This window comes from Macrobrachium nipponense, chromosome 20 (genome assembly GCF_015104395.2).
Source record: "Macrobrachium nipponense isolate FS-2020 chromosome 20, ASM1510439v2, whole genome shotgun sequence".
NCBI classification, from domain to species: domain Eukaryota; kingdom Metazoa; phylum Arthropoda; class Malacostraca; order Decapoda; family Palaemonidae; genus Macrobrachium; species Macrobrachium nipponense.
The window spans coordinates 2,140,949-2,162,160 of NC_061089.1; the positions used below are offsets into that span (position 1 = coordinate 2,140,949).

A 21,212-nucleotide genomic window follows, 5' to 3' on the forward strand; every position below is an offset into this window, starting at 1 on the left:
GGAAAGTGGTTTAAGTCCTTCATGAGTGGATTTTCTTAAATATCTATAACGTGAGAAAAAACTCAGCCAACATTGCTGGGTACCTAGTGCAAAAATGACACATATATCTGGCAATACCGGTATGTATAGAAGATATAGTTACATTATATCCATACTGAGAGAACAGTCAAAAATTCTAGGGAAACCATTTTAAATTTTCTTATCCCTTTCGAAGACAAACACCTTGCAATTACAGCAATCATGGAATACAAAGCAGCATTAATAGAACCAATGATTTATGATTTCGTGATCTGACTCTAGTAAAGAGGTTTTCACTTCCCCTTCTGCGGTTCTTTGTAATACTACACAAATCCGGTGTAGAAGGGTTCCAATTATTTGGTCCCTGAACAAGGTGCTTAGACTTCACTCTGCCTCTCAATTCAGTGGACCCGATACAAACCATGGCTCTTCCTCTTAGACGGGGAAAACCACAACTCACGCTACGGTATACAATATACTTGATTGCATTAACTTCATGAGCTTATATTAGCAAACTGGGCTCTCTTAGACGGGGACCATACATCCCGTAAACAGCTGACCATCAATTATTATCATCCTCTAGCCTGTCATTCCTGGCCAAGAATGGAATTCCTTTAAGATGGAAATCTCCTATTCTAAGTAAACTAGAATCAGCAGACAAAACATCATGCCCAGTTTAAACACTTAAGGTTTACCTAGAAGTCATGGCAGACATCCCAAAGGTCCATTTTTTCCTACACTGGCAGCACTTGCCATGAGCTCGAACAAATTTGACTACACTTTGTATCGGTCGGTGGCATAGATATTCTTGACCCATAGGTGCAACAGCAGCAAATCACGGGTCTTCCCAACAAGCGAGAATGCTAATTATCGCTGGGGAAGGTTTGACAATACTGCAACCGTATCCAGCTTGCTTAGGTAAGTCACCACAAAATTTCACCTTAAAAAATGTAAGTTTGCACTTTACTTTCGTGTTTTTTTCTACCAAACCTAAAGGTATTTGAAATAAAGAATGGGACCTTGAAACCCTGGGCCAAAAATGTTTTTGGGTTGTTGGGATTAAGATCCAAGAGCTTCAAGTCATGTCAATTTCTTTGTAAAGCTCCTTGAGAACGAGACACCGACTACACAATAAAAAAAACAGCAGGTTTTTAAATAAGAAAAACCTATTTTTGGTAGTTGCTGTTGAGTCCTCAAAACCCTCCCACTTCCCTGATGAAGAGACGTGTTTTGGGTAAAGCATCATCCTACATTGACCTACAGAAAGGAATGCGGTTTAGGTCAGATTTTGGTTGTATGTAAACAATATGACTGTGGGTATTTGCATAACCTTTTCTTATTTTTCTTGCAGTTTTGACATGGGTGGACTGGGTATTAGCATTCGCTGAGGACAATAGAAAGTGCCCTTTTATCTCACGTCCAGTTATACTCTATCACGTGTTATAATGTTGATCATTACAACACAATACCCAGCCACAAGACCAGTTAAAAGAATTCTTTGACATTAGTCTGGTCACCATGGAGCTCTGGATAGACCATGGAAAGGGCAACCCTTAAGGACTCAAAAGCAACTACCAAAAATAGGTTTTTCCTACGTCAAAACCTGTTATTTACATTTTCTTTTACAATATAAAAAAAATTGCCTACATATCTAACAAAAAAACACCATACAAATTTCTTGGATTATTCCAAGAAATTTATGGACTTGATTTTGTATTGTGAAAAAAAAATATGCCAATTCGAGAGGCTTAAAAAATAATGGCATTGTGGATCATTGGCTAAAAACAGGCCATGAGATTAACTGGGAATCAACAATCACCAAAAAAGGAATCTATTGGAGTCCATTTTTATTGAAGCTACGTCAACAAGGATTATCCATTGAACCTCTTTGCTTGTCTTTTTTTGCTTCAAGAACATGCTACCCAGATTAACACACTGTAACCCTGCCCACCCTTTTGTTTTTGTATATAAAGCTCTGTCAACTTCCCTTGTATTCAGTGCGAACTCGAAAATGTAGAATAAATGATTTCTGGTTATCAAGTGCTGAAAAATTCCTAACAGAGGTGTCATTAACCAGTTAATGGCCACAAAATCCATTTATCAGCACCATAAGCAGCAGAATCGCCGATTTTTGGTTAAATAGTCAAAATACAAAAAAAGATTTATTCTTTACCACAATATGTCTCTCTCACTAGCTTTTGTATGAAAATATAAAATGGCCATAGAAAAAAGGAAAAATTGCCAGATATTATTGGTGCACATTGCACTCTTCACCACTATGCATTAGCAATGACACATGCCTGAGGAGTTGAACTATGTTCTTGGTGAAGTGATTAAAGTACGCTGTCAACTTCATTAAAGCGAACACACTTAACTCTCATTTGTTCTCTGCATTATACAACAAATGAGAGTTAAGTGTGTTCGCTTTAATGAAGTTGACAGCGTACTTTAATCACTTCACCAAGAACATAGTTCTTGGTGAACTATGTTCACCAAGTGAACATAGTTCACATAGTGATTCCGAATTTGAAATACTCTTATTGCATTCACACATAAGGCGGCGAATTTCTCGCAAATAATGAGTAGATATGGTCCAGAGAGAAATCAGTGAATCCGCAAGTCCAGAGAACGCGAATACAAGGGCCCACTGTATTGTATATTTCACGGAGTTATGTTTATTTGTTGTATTACTTGGTTGAGGAAATGTTCTGCTTCAGTTCAATTTAAGAGTAACTTCTAAGCAACAAGGTAGTAGTTTCTGCTCCTGTAAAGCATTCTAACTAGCCAAACATAAATCTGCAGACATTTTAAAACCTATTTGGGTAATAAAAGGTACATTTTGGATTCACATTGAAATATGCAAAAGGATAAATTAAACCTGGCATCTCTGAAACACTAGCAATGACACATCAAAATCACTAATTCATCAACCCTGTCATTTCAAGGTTTATGTAATAAACATCTTCTGAGGGCAATACTTACCTTTGGCAAACGCTGCACTTCCACGAAGCCTCGTGTTACGCAAAACAAAAAATGTAAATGTTGAAAAGAAAACTTGATGATCTCCACATACCATGGCTGCCTCAAGAAATTTACGGGCTGAAACCGATTCTGCTAGGCCAACACTTCGTGCATACCTGTGTAATAGGATTAAGTCAAAAATATTGTTCTCCATTACCAAATGCACTGTATACACATCCCATTATTAGTATAATTTATGAATTGAAAAAATAAGAAAATATAATTGTGGCAATCTGAAACTGGCCTCTTGCATCACCAAAACTTGCAAATTACAGACCGTCACTCCACTCTTGAACTACTTGTCATAAATACATCCTCACTTGCAGCTCAAGACAAGTGGCAAACAAAATAAGTACAGACAACTAACTCTGCAAGTAAATTTTTTTTTAAAAGGTGATAGGCATACAGAGAAATATTGTTTATGAATTTAAAAGATTGATATAAATAAAAAAAATCAATTTGACAAATGCAATTTAAAATAAAATACATTGATAAAACCCAACACGTACACAAGTGCTCAAAATTTTGTCAAATGGCTGAGCATATAACATGTCTGTGTGTAAGGGACCTTCAGTACTCTTGTTCATGGCATGTGATTCTCTCTAAAAAAATACTTTTACATGACATGATAACCAGTACTGTTGTGAGCCTGACTACAAAATAGCTTACTAATTCATCTCCTACAGTAAACTGCAAACTTGATGTGTGTTTGCTTGCCTTTGTTTCTACAAAAGGGATTTTGACAAAGGAAAAATCTATTTCAGGGGGAAGACCTGTGTCGCCCGGTGAAATGTCCCTGTAGCACACATTTCTAGGTATAAATAGATGCTAAATATACCAGAGAAAAAGCTAAATGGAATGCTGAAGTTACTACCTTCAGCTCGCTCACCCATAGGGTGTCGGTATAAACACAAGGGCGAGTGGAAGCCACTACCACAGGTATTCTGCCAATTAGAAGATTCCTCTCAAAGTCCCTCTCCAGAAAGGTGCCGTTACAACGACTACTTACGTCTACCTTCTGCTCGCTACTACTACAACTCCTGCCCGAAGGCTTCATTCCTGAATTACGCACCCAAGCTTGGGCCAGCTAACGGGTGGGGATCAGAAGAAAAGAGGGATGGGTTCACCGGGCGACACAGGTCTTCCCCCAGAAATAGATTTTTCCTTTGTCTAAACCCCTTTTCTGGGTTCGACCTGTGTCAGCCGGTGAAATAGTATCAGAGAATTGGCCATACAAGCTTGGTAAAACACCAAATTTAATAGATACATAAGGAAAAATCAAAGTAAAACTTCTCTTACAATTAAGTTTTAATAATAAATGTAAGAGTAACAAGCTACAATGGTAAAAAATGGGGATAAAAAATGACCAATCCTTACTATCCTAGGAAAAAACATACGTAAGGAATACAATCAACGAATATAACTATGTACATGTCCGGAAGTGGGTTGATAAGCAAACCAGCCCGGAACCAAAGGGAGACAAGTAGGGATTACGAGCGAGGCAGGTAGGAAAGAGTGAGTATCAAAGGACAATTAGTAGCAGAATAAAGGAATAGGAAACAGAGTTATAAGACTAGGTTGTATCAGGGGAGACAATGCTCCCTGCAGCCACTGCTGAAAATTTAAGGGCCTCTAAATTCTTTAGATAGTGGCGTTTAAATACTGTCGGGGATTTCCAACCCGTATATTTTTTAAGATCCTCGAAATTCATGTTGTGAAAATAATTAATTGAAGTAGCCACTGCCCAGATATCATGGACGTGAGGGACTGAATCCGGATTGGCTTGTTTAATAAAATAAAGAATTTGTTGTCTGATCCCTTTTAAGGAAATGGTTCCGCCTTTTTCTCCAATAAAAAGAGGACCTGAAGACTTTTCAGAAGTTCTGTCCAGATAAGATTTTAATGTGACAATAGGACACAAAGATGGGTCCTGTGTGAGAGGTATAATCTTCCATGGAGCCCACCTGTTTTGTGGGTCTTCATTCTTTGCTAAGAATTTCCGATCTGGGGAGAGTAGAACTTCACCTGACGGGAGGAACTCAATGTGATTTGGTTCTCTGGAAAGAGCCGACAGTTCAGATATTCTGGCACCTGAAGCCAGACTCATTAAGAATAATGTTTTCCTGAGAAGAGTTACATATGAGCATGATTCATTATTAGTGTCTGAAGCCAACTTAAGTACATTGTTTAAAAACCAGGAGACTGTGTGGGGGCGGTCTACTGGTCTCAGACCGGCACATGCTCGAGGGATAGATGAGAAATACGAATCTGTCAAATCAATATTAAAGCCAAGCTGAAAAATCTTCCTTATGCAGATTTAGTCGTAGTAATGGTACTAGCAGCTAGGCCTTTCTCAAACAGGGTTCTAAAGAATGAAATTGCTAGATTCATAGTCATCTTATGGACATCTGATTGTTTTAGAAAGATGGCCAACTTTTTTACTGCTGAATCATACTGTCTGAGTGTTGATTCTCTTTGTCTAACTCTACGAACAGGATGTTTAGTGGATCAACACTAGCATCCTTCTGTGCCACAAACTTCATGAAGTCCATAAAGTTAGGGCATTCAGAATTCTTGAGGAAGCTGACACAGTCCGAGTTTGTACTATTTGAGTCAGTTCTGGATTGGGAATCCGTCTGGGACAGAGATTCAACTCTAGTAGGAGAGGAAACCAATGCTCTTCGGCCAGTTGGGTGCTACCAATGCTACTTGGCCTGTGAAAGATCTGAGTTTGTGCAGAACTTTCATCAGGAGGTTTACTGGCGGAAATAGGTAAATCTTCTGCCAATTGTTCCAGTCTATGGACATCGCATCTGTGGCATGAGCTAGAGGGTCTAGATTGGGCGCCACATAACACGGAAGTTTGTGATTGGACTCCGTGGCGAACAGATCTATCTGAAGGCCCGGGATTTGATTGCAAATCCAACGGAATGATTTTGTGTCCAAGGACCACTCCGACTCCAGCGGAGTTGTTCTGCATAGTGAGTCTGCAATGACATTCCGTACTCCTGCCAAGTGAGTAGCTGACAGGTGCCAATAATTTTTCGTTGCTAACGAAAAAATTGCCATCATTACATGATTTACTTTGCTCGACTTGGAGCCCCCTCTGTTTATGCAATGAACTATCACTGTGCTGTCTGAGACTAGTCTTACATGACTGTTCTTGACTAGAGCTAGACGTTTTAAGGTCAGAAAAATGGCCATTGCTTCTAGGATGCTGATGTGGAACTGGCGGAATGTATTCGACCATGTTCCTTGAACCTTCTTGTATTGGGAGTAGCCTCCCCAACTGCTCAGAGAGGCATCCGTGTGGACTATCAGAGATGGCGGGGGAAATTGCAGTGGCACTGATTTGGAGAGACTCCGAACTTTCGTCCATGGACGGAGTCTTTTCTTTAATATCAGCGGAATCAGAGAGATCTTGTTTCTGAATTTGTTGTTGGCTCTTTTCCGCCAGACTCGATTGATATCTTTCAGTCTGGCTTTCAATAGAACGTCTGTTATTGAGGCAAACTGAAGAGAGGCAAGAATTCTCTCTTGGGTACGACAAGAAGCCCTTTTGTTCTTGAGGAACTGTTTCGTAGCCTTCGCTATATCTCTGCACTTCTTTGGTGGGAGAGATAGTTTGTGTGAGGTTAGGTCCCATTGGATTCCCAACCATTGAAAGCGGGACGCCGGAATGAGACAGGACTTTTCCTTGTTTATCTGGAAACCCACATATTCTAGGAATTCTATTACCTTGGTTGTTGCTTTGCGACACTCCTCGTCGTTGGTTGCCCAAATAAGCCAGTCGTCTAGGTAAGCTACTAACATTACCCCTTGAGTTCTTAGTTCTTGGACTACTGTCTCTCCTAGCTTGGTGAATACTCTGGGTGCTATGTTGACCCCGAATGGCATGACTCTGAATGAGTAAGCTTGTTTTCCTAGTTTGAAGCCTAGGTACAGAGAGAAGATTCTTGCTATCGGTACATGATAGTTAGCTTCAGTAAGATTGATAGAGGTGGTGACGACCCCACAGGGAAGTAAGGCCCGCACCTGAGAGACGGTCAGCATGCGGAACTTGTCGCACTGAATGTTTGAGTTGAGACGGGACAGGTCCAGAATCACTCTTCATTTGTCCGAGTCCTTCTTCAGTACACTGAACAGACGTCCTTGAAATTTCATGCGAATGACTTTCTTTATTGCCTTCTTTTGAAGATCTTTGGCAAAGTCTAGTAGGTCTGTCGTTGGTGTCTGGTGAAAACTGACTGGTGAAGGAGGCCCTTTTATCCATTTCCACCCCAGACCTTTCGATACAATGCTGTGGGCCCATGAACTGAAGGTACAATGTTCCCGGAAGAGATGCAATCTCCCGCCCACCTGCAGAGCCTCACTGATTGGTTGAGGTCTTACTTCCTCTGCCTCCTCTGAAGCCTCTGCCTCTAGAGCTGGGGAAGTTACTAGGGCGGTTGAAGTCGAAGGCTGTCAAGTCGGTTGACTCTGCAGCAGGACAAACTGTTGTTGCAGCTGTGCCTTGGATGTTGAAGGCTTGCCGATCTGGGAGACCGGAACCGCTTGAACCACTGTCTGAGGTTTAGAAGACTGGAAAGGCTGGTATTTCTTTGGCCTCTTCCTACCTTTGGATTGTAGTCCGGGGGTCTCAAACTTCCTTTTGAAGGGAAGTCCCCAATGGACGCGAAGGTTCTGGTTAGCTCTAGCTGCCTCACTGAGGACGTTGTTAACCATTTCCTCAGGGATTGACGCCTTTATGAACCTATTTGGTTCGTGTCTTATGGAAGCATTGGCAAAAACATGCTTCCTGAAGGCTCGTCTAGCCACTATAAAGTCATACAGGTCTGACTGGAAAGCCTGTAATAGTGACTTTGTATGGACCCAAAACAGAGGCTCATCTGCAAAGGTCGTAGCAGTCAACTCCGCCGTGGTGACTGAGTTAATCAACCTACTCAGCCTGCACCTTGCTTCGAATTCCGCTTTGACCATGGGGTCCGGAATTCTAGGCAAACGTTCACTGAATTGGGAGGAGGCACACTCCGCATCAAGTCTGCCCACCGTGAACGTTGCCAGAGCATCAGCCCAAAATTCCAGATCGCCGGGGAAGAGCAGGGAGGTACCCTCTGTCTCTTTTAGCTGAGGCATAGACTTGTCCTCTACTGCAGCTTGCAGTGTCAATTCTGCAACCTTCGACGTACAAGGAGTTGGAACTCCTTGTGGGGCCATGAACATTGTATAGCATCCCTTATGGGGTGTCAACTTTGTGTTGACACACTAACAATCTGTGAGGGTGCGGACCCATGCAGACTGGGCCTAGTCCCTAGGGTAGATAACCGTCTCCTTTGGGACTTTGTCTACCCTGACTAGTGCATCCTCGGCTAGTCTAGCGTAGCCTGGGAAGGGAAATTGAAGGCCCACCAGGAAGAACTCAAAGTCTTCTACCGGTCAAGTTCCGCAGCCTTCAATGGTAAGCTTGCCCTCTGAGAAGGGGGCATGCAGAGCCAACCGCCACGGGTTGCTGTTTTCAAATGGCAGTAGCTTAGATGCGTCCGGTACTGACAAGGACTGCAGTGTGGTTCCGGACTGGAGGAATCCGGACACCAATTCCTCCTGGGCCTGCAACCTCTGGGTCAGAGACAAAATAGACTGACCCGAAGTCTCAAGGCCTGAGGCGAGTTACCTACCGACTCGTCTGTTGCGATCCTCACTAGGTCGTAGCAAACCGTACAGACCTCCAGGTGCCAGACCATACTCCCTTCCACCTGGATGGCGCAGTTGGCATGAGATCGGCAGACCTCATGCCCATACGGCCTGTACAGGACGGCCAGACAACCCATCCCCTGGCAACGGACCATCTGTAAGTTGAAAAGACAAATGAGTATCCTTAGATAAAACTGGCGAAGTTAATTCCGGCAAGATGAGTGCACTTCAACTAGATATTAAATCCTGTTCAAGGCGTATCTAGTACAAATTTCAACTTACTAGTTATAAATAAAGTTCTGGATGTCTCCGCCTGCTCCGGAATCCGTACTTGAGATGGTTAAAGCTATAACTAGCGGAAAGGGTCTGATCTGAGCTTAACAGGGGAATAGGGTAAGACCTCAGCCTGAGTCTGATCGCATCGTAGTAGAGTAATGCAACGTAACAAAAAGTAGGTGCATTATCTGACCCGCTCCGCCCCCACCAGAGTGGGGAGCAGCGACAGCAAAGACGGAAAACAGAGGGGTGGAAACAATGGTACGATAAACTCCGGTATATACTTCTGGCGTGTGTGATGGTAGACCACACAACGTCGGAACAAATATGGGTCCGGAGACATACCTACAGAGGATAACAAAACATGTTCTAACATAATCTCTTAAAGGCTTCACCTACTCTGGAATCCATAATCCCGTTATCGTAATAGTAAGGACTGGCGGAGACGGGCTGATACGAGCAGAACAGGGAAAATAGGTAAAACCTAGGCCTGAGTCTGACCGCACCGGGGAAGAGAAGCAATTCTAAGGTAGTTAGAAACGCAGCTATAAGCCCAGTTCTGCCCCCCACATGAGTGGGGAGGTGGGGACAACAAGGAAGAATAGACAACTGAGCGGCGGAGCAGTGGTACATACAATCCGGAGTACAGCCTGCTGGCTGGTGTGATGGTAGACCCCACCTGGCCAGAGGACTCACAGGCCCGGAGACATACTAAAAGAGATTACACACTATACTAATCAACCAATCTCCTCTGACTAATCCCCCTTGGGAAGCTATATGCTCTAGCGGTCGTTTATCGGTAGGATTACACGAACAGTGAGCTAGCTAGGCAGCACCGGAACGAGACCAGAGCAGAGGGAGGGGGATGGTCTGGAGGAGAGTGGACGAGTCGTGATTGCCTGGCCACAGCAGCCGATCGGTGAACCACCACCTCTCGGGAGCTGTAACTAGCCTACCACTAAAGGGAGCAGAAGACGGTAGGCCAACTGACACCCTAAAGGGGAAACCAACACGCTCCTGAGGGACTGAGGACAAAAGGAAGCCACAAAGGCTAAAATAACGAAAGATAAACATGAAAGATAGACCACAGAGTACGTCAGGAGCGAGTGAGGCCCTACTACGTAAGGATAAAATGAAAACTAAAGCTCCAGAATACGACAGGAGCTAGAAAATGAAGGAGCATGACGAAATTAGTAGACTAAACCATGAAATGAAAACGGTGTGGCAAAATTCATCATAACAAAACAAAGGGGAAAAACGCACACCGCGAATGATGCACCCAATATGGTGGATATAAAAGGAGCATCATCCCGATTCTCCAGAACTAAGGGGCTAAAAGGGGGATGCATCGTGCCCTCACGAGATACAAAAACGAAAAAGGGAATAATCAACTTAGATGAAGAAGCTTGAGACTCTGGGGCAGACATGCTTCGCCAAAAACACTTGAAGAAGGTCAGCGAGAAAAACGCGTGCGGACACTGAAGCGTGCTAATACAGGAATGAAGCCTTCGGGCGGGAGTTGTAGTAGTAGCAAGCAGAAGGTAGACGTAAGTAGTTGTTGTAACAGCACCTTTCTGGAGAGGGACATTGAGAGGAATCTTCTAATTCGCAGAATACCTGTGGTAGTGGCTTCCACTCGCCCTTGTGTTTATACCGACACCCTATGGGTGAGCGAGCTGAAGGTAGTAACTTCAGCATTCCATTTAGCTTTTTCTCTGGTATATTTAGCATCTATTTATACCTAGAAATGTGTGCTACAGGGACATTTCACTGGCCGACACAGGTCGAACCCAGAAAAATATTTTTACAACATAGAATTTGTGATGAGCTACACTGAAAAGGAAACACAAAAATGATACTTGTCTTTACGTTGTTGAGTACTGTGTATGTTACAATCAGCTATGTTTCTGCTGGGCTACCAGTAAGAAGGTTTTGAAGTAATTCACTTTGAAGATGTATCCCCAAAACTAAATAATAAGTAACTTAAAATTTTAAAATGAATCTTTATTACAAAACATCAGTAGGCTATGCTATCAATTACTTTTATGGAGCTGCTGTACACCATAAGCTATTCAAGTTGGCTCCTGGGTATTGTGAAGCATATTTAGAAAATAATGTTTTGAGAGCAGCCAACTTAAAAAGATTATTTGCATTCCAGTGCTTATTCTCTCCTAAAGAGGACCCTATTGTCACTCAAAGCTGTAGTGATTCATCTAGAATAAAAGATGCCTTAAGAATAGAAACAGGATGTCTTACGAATGAGTTGTTATTTGGTTGGTGCTCATATGCCATCAAATATGGTACCTTATATTTATAACAAAATTGAAACTTTTTGTGCCAAATGCAGTAAAAACGCCACTGCAACTTACCGTAGTGCTGGAGTAACTTGGTGTTGTGATAGAAGGACTTCAATTATCTCATCATGAGCTGTATTGAGTCGGCAAAGCATATCTAGACTTAACTGCTGGCCAGCCGAATATACACCAACCAAAGAGAGTAACAAACAAGCCTGTGAAAGCAAAATGTTTGTCTTACAAAAATGGGTAAGTTGAAGTACATCCTAACAGGATATGCCTGTTCCTTGCTATTAAAACTAAGGTATAATGGCTACAATGTGATAATGGTAGAAACACCAAAGAGCTTTACAATCACTCTTTGTCAACTATAACTCATCCTTTTACCTGGTACTGTACATGTTCCCACTCTTGCTCCCTCTATAAAGCCTGATAGCTTCTACACCCACACATATTAATGTAATAGAGAGCTTTCATACCTAGTAACTGAAATTATAACTGTTGTTTACTCCTACAGAATTGCCTTTTTCTCATTTAGTGTTTTCTATTATATGTCCTTTTTATATTGTAAAATATGAATGCCTCCAAACTTCAAAATTATTTTGCTTTAAAAAGGATGAAAAAGTCCAACTACAGGATTAGAACCATTTTCAGGCCATTCAATCTGGCATACTAATATGAAAATTTTCATATTTCACATTTTTTTCTTAGATAAAAAGTGACTTCTCCATAAACTACATACAAGATCATTCACGCACTAACAAAATGTCACATGATTACCATTAAAATTTTGATATACGATAATATGACAATAATACTTGCAATATGATTAGATAAAGCAAAACAACAGTTTTATTAAAGTTTTCATTATTCTCAACAACGATCATTCGACTTATGCAAGTGGATATATCAGTATAAGTAACAACCTAACTGGGACAATCTCTCTCTCTCTCTCTCTCTCTCTCTCTCTCTCTCTCTCTCTCTCTCTCTCTCTCTCTCTCTCTCTCTCTCTCTCTCTCTCTCTCTTCATTTCAATCAACAGCTATACTTATGATGATGCTCCATCCATAACTAAAAAAATTGAGGTGCTTTCATTGGACACTTTTGGGGATGTTTGTGTGTTTGCAGCCTGAAGCAAGGTTTGCGAACTGGAACAAAATTTTTGAGCATCTGGTTAGTAACCTTCAACCAACGCTCAAGAAGATTAAAGATAATTTTTCAGGAGGGGCAACCTCGTCAAACGGCTTACCTGTGTATAGATTTCTTGGTATAAATACTGCCTTTTCTGTAACTTTTCTCATTCATTATCTACCTGAAGAGAGAGACAGCAGTCTCTGAAATAAGTACTTACTTTCTATATTTTGGCATTTTTTATGGGCTCCTTTTATTAGATGGAATTCTGTTGTAACGGAATATTTTTACCAGACACCCCCGTGAATAGTTAAAACCCGCGAATAGTTCAAACCACCACTAAAAATGCTTTATAACTGCCTATCTTGAAAGTTCAGATACCAAATATATACCTTTACTAACATCCTACTTCAAATATACCTAAAATTACTAACCTATTACTGCATTAATCTTTATGGTTATATTATTTATATCATTTCAAAGTCATCTTAAACATTTTACCATTAAAAATATATACCTACAGCAAATAACAGAGAGAGAGAGAGAGAGAGCGAGAGACCAATGAATGGCAACATCATATATCTGACCATCAAGAGTGAAATTATGAATTATTTCTGAGACAGAGAGAATAATAATGGAGAGAGAGAGAGAGAGAGAGAGAGAGAGAGAGAGAGAGAGAGAGAGAGAGAGAGAGAATAACTCCTAGACTCCGACTCCTTCCTCCCCTCCACCAATTTGTATATCAAACTCATTTACTCCCCCGCTCACCTTCCTCCAAGTGGATAAAAAGACTGGGAATCGCCATTTTTAGTTAATCTTATTAATATTTGAAAATTAGTTATAAGGTAAATAATTTATTTACACTACAAAACAAATAAATATACGTAAGAGAGAGAGAGAGAGAGAGAATGTTATTGTTACTGTTTAATCTCGTTAAACTTAATATTATTTGTAAACTAGTACTGTATATTATTATTTTACCATAAAATATAGTAATGTCCTTAAAGATATATTTATACATACACTTCCAGCCCAAACAGAGGGCGAAAGTTACCACTAGGACCTATTAGTATCTCGTGTGGCAAAAGAGAGAGAGAGAGAGAGACCTGGAGTTCGAAAGAAAGACGCGTGAAGACTGGGATTTCCTTCATTCTTACATAATTTTTCAAATTTATAAACTAAAATCTTACTAATTCACTGTAGTATTTTCTTTATTGAAGTGATTGCTCTTTACATTAATATTAATATTTGAAAATTAGTAAATCATTTATCATACAAAAAGCATATATCTCTGTAAGAGAGAGAGAGAGAGAGAGAATTATTAGTTATTATGTGATATCATTTAATCTTATTAAACTTACTAATACAGTATTGATCAATATTAATACTTTAAAATTAGTAAATCATTTTTGTATCATAAAAATGTATTTATGCATGAAAATAACATCAAAATACACTCATTAGTGATTATTTATCATCGGAAAATCCCTCGAATAGGCGAATTCACCGCAAATAATGGGTAGATATGGTCCAGAGAAAAATCCGCGAATCGGTGAGTCCGCGAATCCGGAGAACGCGAATCCGGAGAACACGAATACAGGGGGCCCACTGTATATATATATATATATATATGCTTAAAAAATCACAGTAGATGCATGTGACTTCATTAAATAAGCAAGTACCACAGGAAAATGATAGGCAGAAATCCAAGCTCTTTCTTCTTTACTAAGACATTGTCAAGGAATGAATGAAATACTGTTGGAAAGAAAGTTACCAAGTAAACAAAAGGATCAAGAATACCAGATGGTTAATAGTCAAAAGGGTAAAAATCAAAGAGATAATCTAGGATAATCGAATATCACACAGTCACAAACTTAAACATAGATTTAACCATAAGAGTAACTAAAACGTAGCCATACAAATTCTGAAAACATGTATAAAACTGAATGTATTAATTTTGTTGCTTTTGTTTATCTACGACTTTTTTTGTTATGAAGTCATCGAGTTTAAATAAACCAAGACTTAAATTTAGAACACTTCCATTATTTGACTTGATGAAACAGGATTCAATGATGTTCCTTTTAACTGTGTCATTACATGGGATTAAAGCTCTTGCTTGACTCCAGTTTATTGGATGATCTAAATCTCTTATATGTATGAACAATGCATTTGATATTTGTCCAGTTCTAACAGAATATTGGTGCTGTTTGATTCATTGTGAAAGGGATTTTCCAGTTTGTCTGTAATATATTTTATCACACTTTTTACAAGGAATTTCATATATGCAGCCAGAAACATTATTAGGAGACATTTTTATTACTAAACTCTTAATATTAACATTATTGAAAACAACATTCATGATGAAAAGCTTTAAAAATCTAGGAATTTCCAAAAACCTTTCATCATACGGTAATTTTAGAATGTTTTTCTAACTGAATTTTAGTTGTCATTACTTAAATAAACTGTTTTCTAGCTCTTTTCCATGCCCCATCTACAAAAGTCCTTGGGAATATAAGTTTCAAGGTAATATCATACATAGTTTTGATTTCAGCGTCAATAAACTGCGGGCTACAGACACATAAAGCCCTTAAGAACATCCAAGAAAAAACAGAAAATTCAACATGTTGATGGTAACTGGAACAATAATGAACCTAAGAGGCAATGTTAGTTGATTTTCAAAAAACTGAAAAGTGAAATTTCTATCATTTCTATGGAAAGTTACATAAAAAAAATTCAAATAATTTATTTCTTCCTCTCCAGTATATTTTATAGAAAGGATTAAATTATTGAAAATAATGAGGAATTCCTGGAGATTGCCATGAACTGGCCAAATACAGAAAATATCATCCACATACCTAAACCATATAACTTTTAGGGGCAAAATTCTTGGTAGGAGTTTTGCCTCAAAACATTCTATGTAAACACGTATTGCTAAAAAGTGTGATAAAATATATTATGGACAAACCAGAAAATAACTTTCACAACGAATCAGACATCAGCAACATTCAATGAGAATTGGACAAATATCGAATGCATTATTTGTACATATGAGAGATTTAGATCATCCTATTAACTGGAAACAAGAAAGAGCTTTAATTCCATGTAATGACACAGTTGAAAGGAATATCATTGAATCTTCTTTCATCAAGTCAAATAATGGAAATGTTCTAAATTTAAGTCTTGGTTTATTTAAACTCAACGCCTTCACAATGAAAAAGTTGTAGATAAATATAAGCAACAAAATTAATATATTCAGTTTTATACATGTTTTCAGAATTTGTATGGCTATGTTTTAGTTTATCTTATGGTTAAATCTATGTTTAAGTTTGTGACCGTGTGATATCCGATAATCCTGGAGTATCTCTTTGATTTTTACCCTTTAGACAATTAGCCATCTGGTATTCTTGATCCTTTTATTTACCTGGTAACTTCCTTTCCAACTGTATTTCATTCGTTCCTTGACAATGTCTTAGTAAAAGACCATTGTGTATATTATATATATAAAATAAAGTATATATATATCTATATATATATATAATTATATTATATATATTAATATAATATATATATATATATCTATAATATATATATATATATATATGTATATATATATATTATATATATATATATAATATATAGTAGTATTATAATATATAATTATATATTATATATATATATTATATTATTATATATATTATATATATGTACGTATATATACTATACATATATATATACAGGATATATATATATCCCCTATATATATATATATATATATATATATATAATATATATAGACTATATATAGATATTATATATATATATATTGTTTTTCGTATATATACATACATATATATTATATATGTCGTATATATACATACATATATATATATATATAGATATATATATATATATATAATATATATCATATATATATATATATATATATATCATATATATATACATATATATATATATATATATATATATATATATATATATATATAGTATATATATATACTATACAGAATCGGCAAATACTTGAAACCTCGCTCTAAATATGCTCATAATTGCCTATTTTGAAAGTTCAAATACTATATGAATACTTAAAGTATCATCCAACATCAAATACACCTTAAAGGATTTTGACGGAGGAAAAATCTATTTCTGGGCGATTGGTTCGTGTCGCCCAGTGAAATAATCCTTTAGTTCATTATTTCTAAGGTAAATGAGCTAACAAATACTAGAGAAAATTAAACAAAAGATGTCAGTATAACTGACTCGCTCACCCAAAATAAAAGAAGGGTGTCGGTATGGTAACTGGGGAGAGTGAGACCACTACCACAAACTTCTTGCCATTTAGAATTCTTCCACACCAAAATCCCCAACTGAGAGAGCCGACCCATGGGTCGAGGCGGCAACTACTACTACTACACCCCACGCCACGCTGATTGCCGCGCCTCTGGTGGCCATCCTTTAAGTTAGCGGTCTAGGAGCTACACGCGACTCGCTCTTACTCTGTGTATTTTGTGGATTATCTCTCATCTTTCGTCGAGATGGAACGTGCCAGCTTAAATTATTATAATATACTTACTGTATTAATCTTTGAAATGATATCTTTAATATCACTGCAAAGTCATCTTCAATATTTTACCATTAGAAATATATATGTTCAGCCAATAACACACACACACACACACACGCACACACACACACACAGCATTGAATGGGTAACATCATATATTTGATCATCAAGAGTGAAATTATTTATGAATTATTTCAGAGACATTGGCAATAATAAGAGAGAGAGAGAGAGAGAGAGAGAGAGAGAGAGAGAGAGAGAGAGAGAGAGAGAGAGAGACTCATTACTATATCAAAAGATTGAAATAAACCTCTATAGGCAACACTTTTCCCCTCTGCTTTACGTATATCTTTTCTAGAGAGAGAGAGAGAGAGAGAGAGAGAGAGAGAGAGAGAGAGAGAGAGAGAGAGAGAGGGTTGAACTAAGTATCTATTTGTCTATCTGTCAATCCATTTCTCATTCTACCCTTTGGGAGAGAAAGTTAGAGAGAGATAGAAGAAGGGAGTAATAGAAATGATCAGGCATTGATAACAATTTGGACCCATGGTCACTTTCTGTCAGTAATGTGACATTTCTGACAGGCCCACCTTCCCCCCTGCCCCCCCTGCTTCACAACTTCAAAGCAAAAGGCGAGGGATGAAATTCTGTTTTTTAATCTTTTTAAAATAAATTCCTATAGAAATCCATAAATATTGTAATAACAGTGCATTATTATTATTATTTAGTCTTATTAATATTTTGAAATTAGTACTTATTATGTATAAGTACCAGCTGCTGCCTTGTAGTCTTACTTTTTAGTAAAAGGCTAGGCCCACTGTCAATAACTGCGGAAACTGCAGCCTTGCAGGGGGACTTTTTAGTCAAAGGCTAGGCCCACCACCAAAAACTGTGATTGATGACAGCAAGGGCATGTGGTTGTAAAAACCCCTTTGCCAAACAATAAACTATACATGATGTTTTAAGGAATATGAGTGCGGCTAGGGCGTCCCCTGTAAGTGACGTGCATCAAAATCCCCCTACTGGCATGATAAATGGGTAAGGGGGTACCGCAGGGTTCACGACTGCAGCCAAAGAAGTTAGTGAAAGAGTGGAAGATAAGAGCAGCTATGTGGAACATAGGTACCCTAACAAGTAAACTGAGAAGTACTCTAACAAGTAAACTGAGAAAGATAGTAGATGTGATGGAGAGGAGAAGGATAGATTTTTTGTATGCAGGAGACTAGGTGGAAAGGAGTGGAACTAGGGAGATAGGAAATGGGTATAAGCTGTATTACAGTGGGTCAGGAGAGGGAAGAAATGGAGTTGGAATTATAGTAAGTAACAAATAGAAGGAAAAAGTGGTAGAAGCAAAGAGAGTAAATGATATGCTTTTACAGATTCCAATAATAATAGGAGACAAGGTAGTAAATATAATATCAGCATATGCTCCTCAAATGGGTTGCCAAGAGCAAGAGAAAGAATTATTTAGACAAGAGTTTGAGGCTGCCATTAGAACAGTGAAAAAGGAGAAACTAGAGATGGGTATGAGGAGGTACATGGAGGCCATGGGTTTGGAATTAGAAATGAAGATGGGGATTACTTGTTAGAGATGGCTCAGAAGTTGGATAAGTACTTACTAACTTATGAAAGTGGAGGAGTGCAGAGCCAAATAGATTACATCCTAATTAGAGGAGCCAACAAAAGCGATGTGACAAACTGCAAAGTGATCTTGGGAGAAGCATAAGTTGATGGTGGTGGATTTTAAAATGAGAGGTAGGAAACCCAAGAAGAGAAAGAGAAGATCTAGAATTAAGATTTGGGACCTTAAAGGAGGAAAGGGAGAGCAATTTAGGAGGACTGTGAGAGAGAGACGTCTGGAAAGGGGGAACGTACAATTTGGACAGGGTAATAGAGTGGAAAATGTGTGGGGGTAGCAGAGGAACTGGTGGGAAGAACCAGTGGGTATGGAGTGTCGAGAGGAGAAAAGTGGTGGTGGAATGGAAAGGTGCAAGAATCAAAAGAAAATAAAAAAAAAGTTTAAGGACTGGAAAGTAAGGCATGCACAGGGTGCAGAAGAAAGGTATAGAAAAGAGGAAAGAGAGGTGAGGAGGAAGGTAGGTATGACTATGGGAAGGGCAGCAGACCGGTTGAATGAAAGACTAGGAACAAGAGAAGGAGAAAAGGATATCTATAAGATTTCAACCTTGAGGAAAAAGGGAGAGACAGGATGTGGGTTGCCTAGGTGTCATCAAGGATAGTGATGGAAATATATTGTATAGGGAGGAAGACATTACGAAGAGATGGCAAGAGTATTTTGAACAACTGTTAAATATTGAAAATGAGAGAGGAGATGGGGGAAGCACAGAGGGTGGAGGGACCAGTGAGGGAGATACAGGATATAGAAGTGAAGAGAGCATTAAAGAAAATGAAGAAAGATAAATCACCAGGTCCATCAGAGATCCAAATTGAAATGCTCAAATTACTAGGTACAGAGGGGGAGAAATGGATGCTGGATTTATTAAACGCTATATGTGAAGAGGAGGAAATGCCAAGGGACTGGGAGGAGAGTAATGGCATATATATACAAGCAGAAGGGCGATGCCATGGATTGTGGTAACTACAGGGGAATTAAACTAACAGAGCATGGATTGAAAGTTATAGAGAGAGTACTGGATGAGAGATTAAGAGAGATTGTAAAGATTGGGAAACAGCAGTACAGATTCATGAGAGGAAGAGGGATGGTGGATGCCATCTTCATAGTAAGGCAGCTATGGGAAAAGAGGCTAGAGGGAAACCAGGAGCTCTATTGTGCATTCATAGACCAAGAGAATTATAACACAGTGATAAGACCAGTGTTAATGTATGGAGCAGAAACATGGGGTCTAAGAAGAAAAGAAGTAAAGCTTGAGAGAACAGAGATGAGAATGCTGAGGTGAATTATGGGTATATCACAGCTTGAGAGATTGGAAAATAATGAAATAAGAAGTGCACGCTTAGTGAAGATAGTCATGATTGAGATGGTATGGGCATGTGTTGAGGATGGATGATGAGGAAGGAGTGAAGAGGGCTTGGGAGGAACCTGTTAGAGGAAGAAGATTAAGAGGGAGACGGACAATTAGATGGCGAGATAGTGAAGGAAGATATGGAGAGAAGAGGTTTGGTGGAGGATGATGCCTTTGATAGAAGGCAGTGGAGAAGGTGCATCAGGCAACCTTAAAGTAGTTGCTGAATGGAACTTAATTCAGAGATACATTCCTTTTGTAAATTATCAAAGCTGGGTTTAACAAAGCTAATTTTATTTCATGTTTTTCATACAGATGGTCGCCTAAAAGGGAAACCATTGCTCTGTCTACGTTTTGTCGCCATTCACAAACAACCACTAATAATAATAACAATACAATAATGAACGATAATTATTGTACACAATCATCGTTCATATGCCTGATGGTTGAAACAGTTACAATTTTATATTACAAACAGCTTTGCATGCTGCCTCACTTGATGTTCACTGCGTTTGTCATAAAAGCATGTGAAAATATAGTCATAATACCATTATTACTACTGTAATTACACTACCATTGAAATTTCTTAAAGGTTACCTAAAGATAAAGGTTGCTGTCAGAGCAACCACAACTCAACGTTTACATTTCTCAACTGGGATCGCATAGATAAGTTTCTTTCATTGGTTTTGAATTATTCTTCATATAGGCTATTTTTTATGAAGATATGCCAATAACATATACAGTAGGGTCCCCGTATTCGAGTTCTCCAGATTCGTGGACTCACGGATTCACAGATTTCCCTCTGGACCATATCTACCCATTATTTGTGGGAAATTCACCTATTTGTGGGTTTTTCCGATGATAAATAATCACTAATTAGTGTATTTTGATGTTATTTTCATGACTAAATGCATTTCTGGGCTCAGTTCGTGTCGCTGTGCGAAATAATCCTTCAGTTTATTATTTCTAAGGTAAATTAGCTAACAAATATAGAGGAAAAATAAAAAAACAAAATCAAAAGAAGGATGTCAGAATAACTGGACTCGCTCACCCTTAAAAGCCCAAATAAACAGTAAGGGTTGTCAGTATGGTAACTGGGGCGAGTGAGACCACTACCACGAACTTCTTGCCATTTAGAATTCTCCTATATCAAAATTCTCTACGATAGAGCCGCCCTACAGATCGGGGCGGCAACTACTACTACTACAACCCACGCCATGG

General features: G+C 38.8%; 1 protein-coding gene across 1 annotated transcript in view; it reads right to left on the bottom strand.

The window, feature by feature from the left end:
- The window catches only part of LOC135221624 (regulator of MON1-CCZ1 complex-like), a 317,999-nt gene that overhangs the window by 4,618 nt on the left and 292,169 nt on the right, over positions 1-21,212 (bottom strand). The window contains exons 12-13 of the mRNA XM_064259288.1: positions 11,376-11,515; positions 3,001-3,155 (exon numbers count right to left, since the gene is read on the bottom strand). Of these exons, the coding sequence (XP_064115358.1) occupies positions 3,001-3,155; positions 11,376-11,515 (295 nt within the window). The remainder of the gene's footprint in view (positions 1-3,000; positions 3,156-11,375; positions 11,516-21,212) is intronic.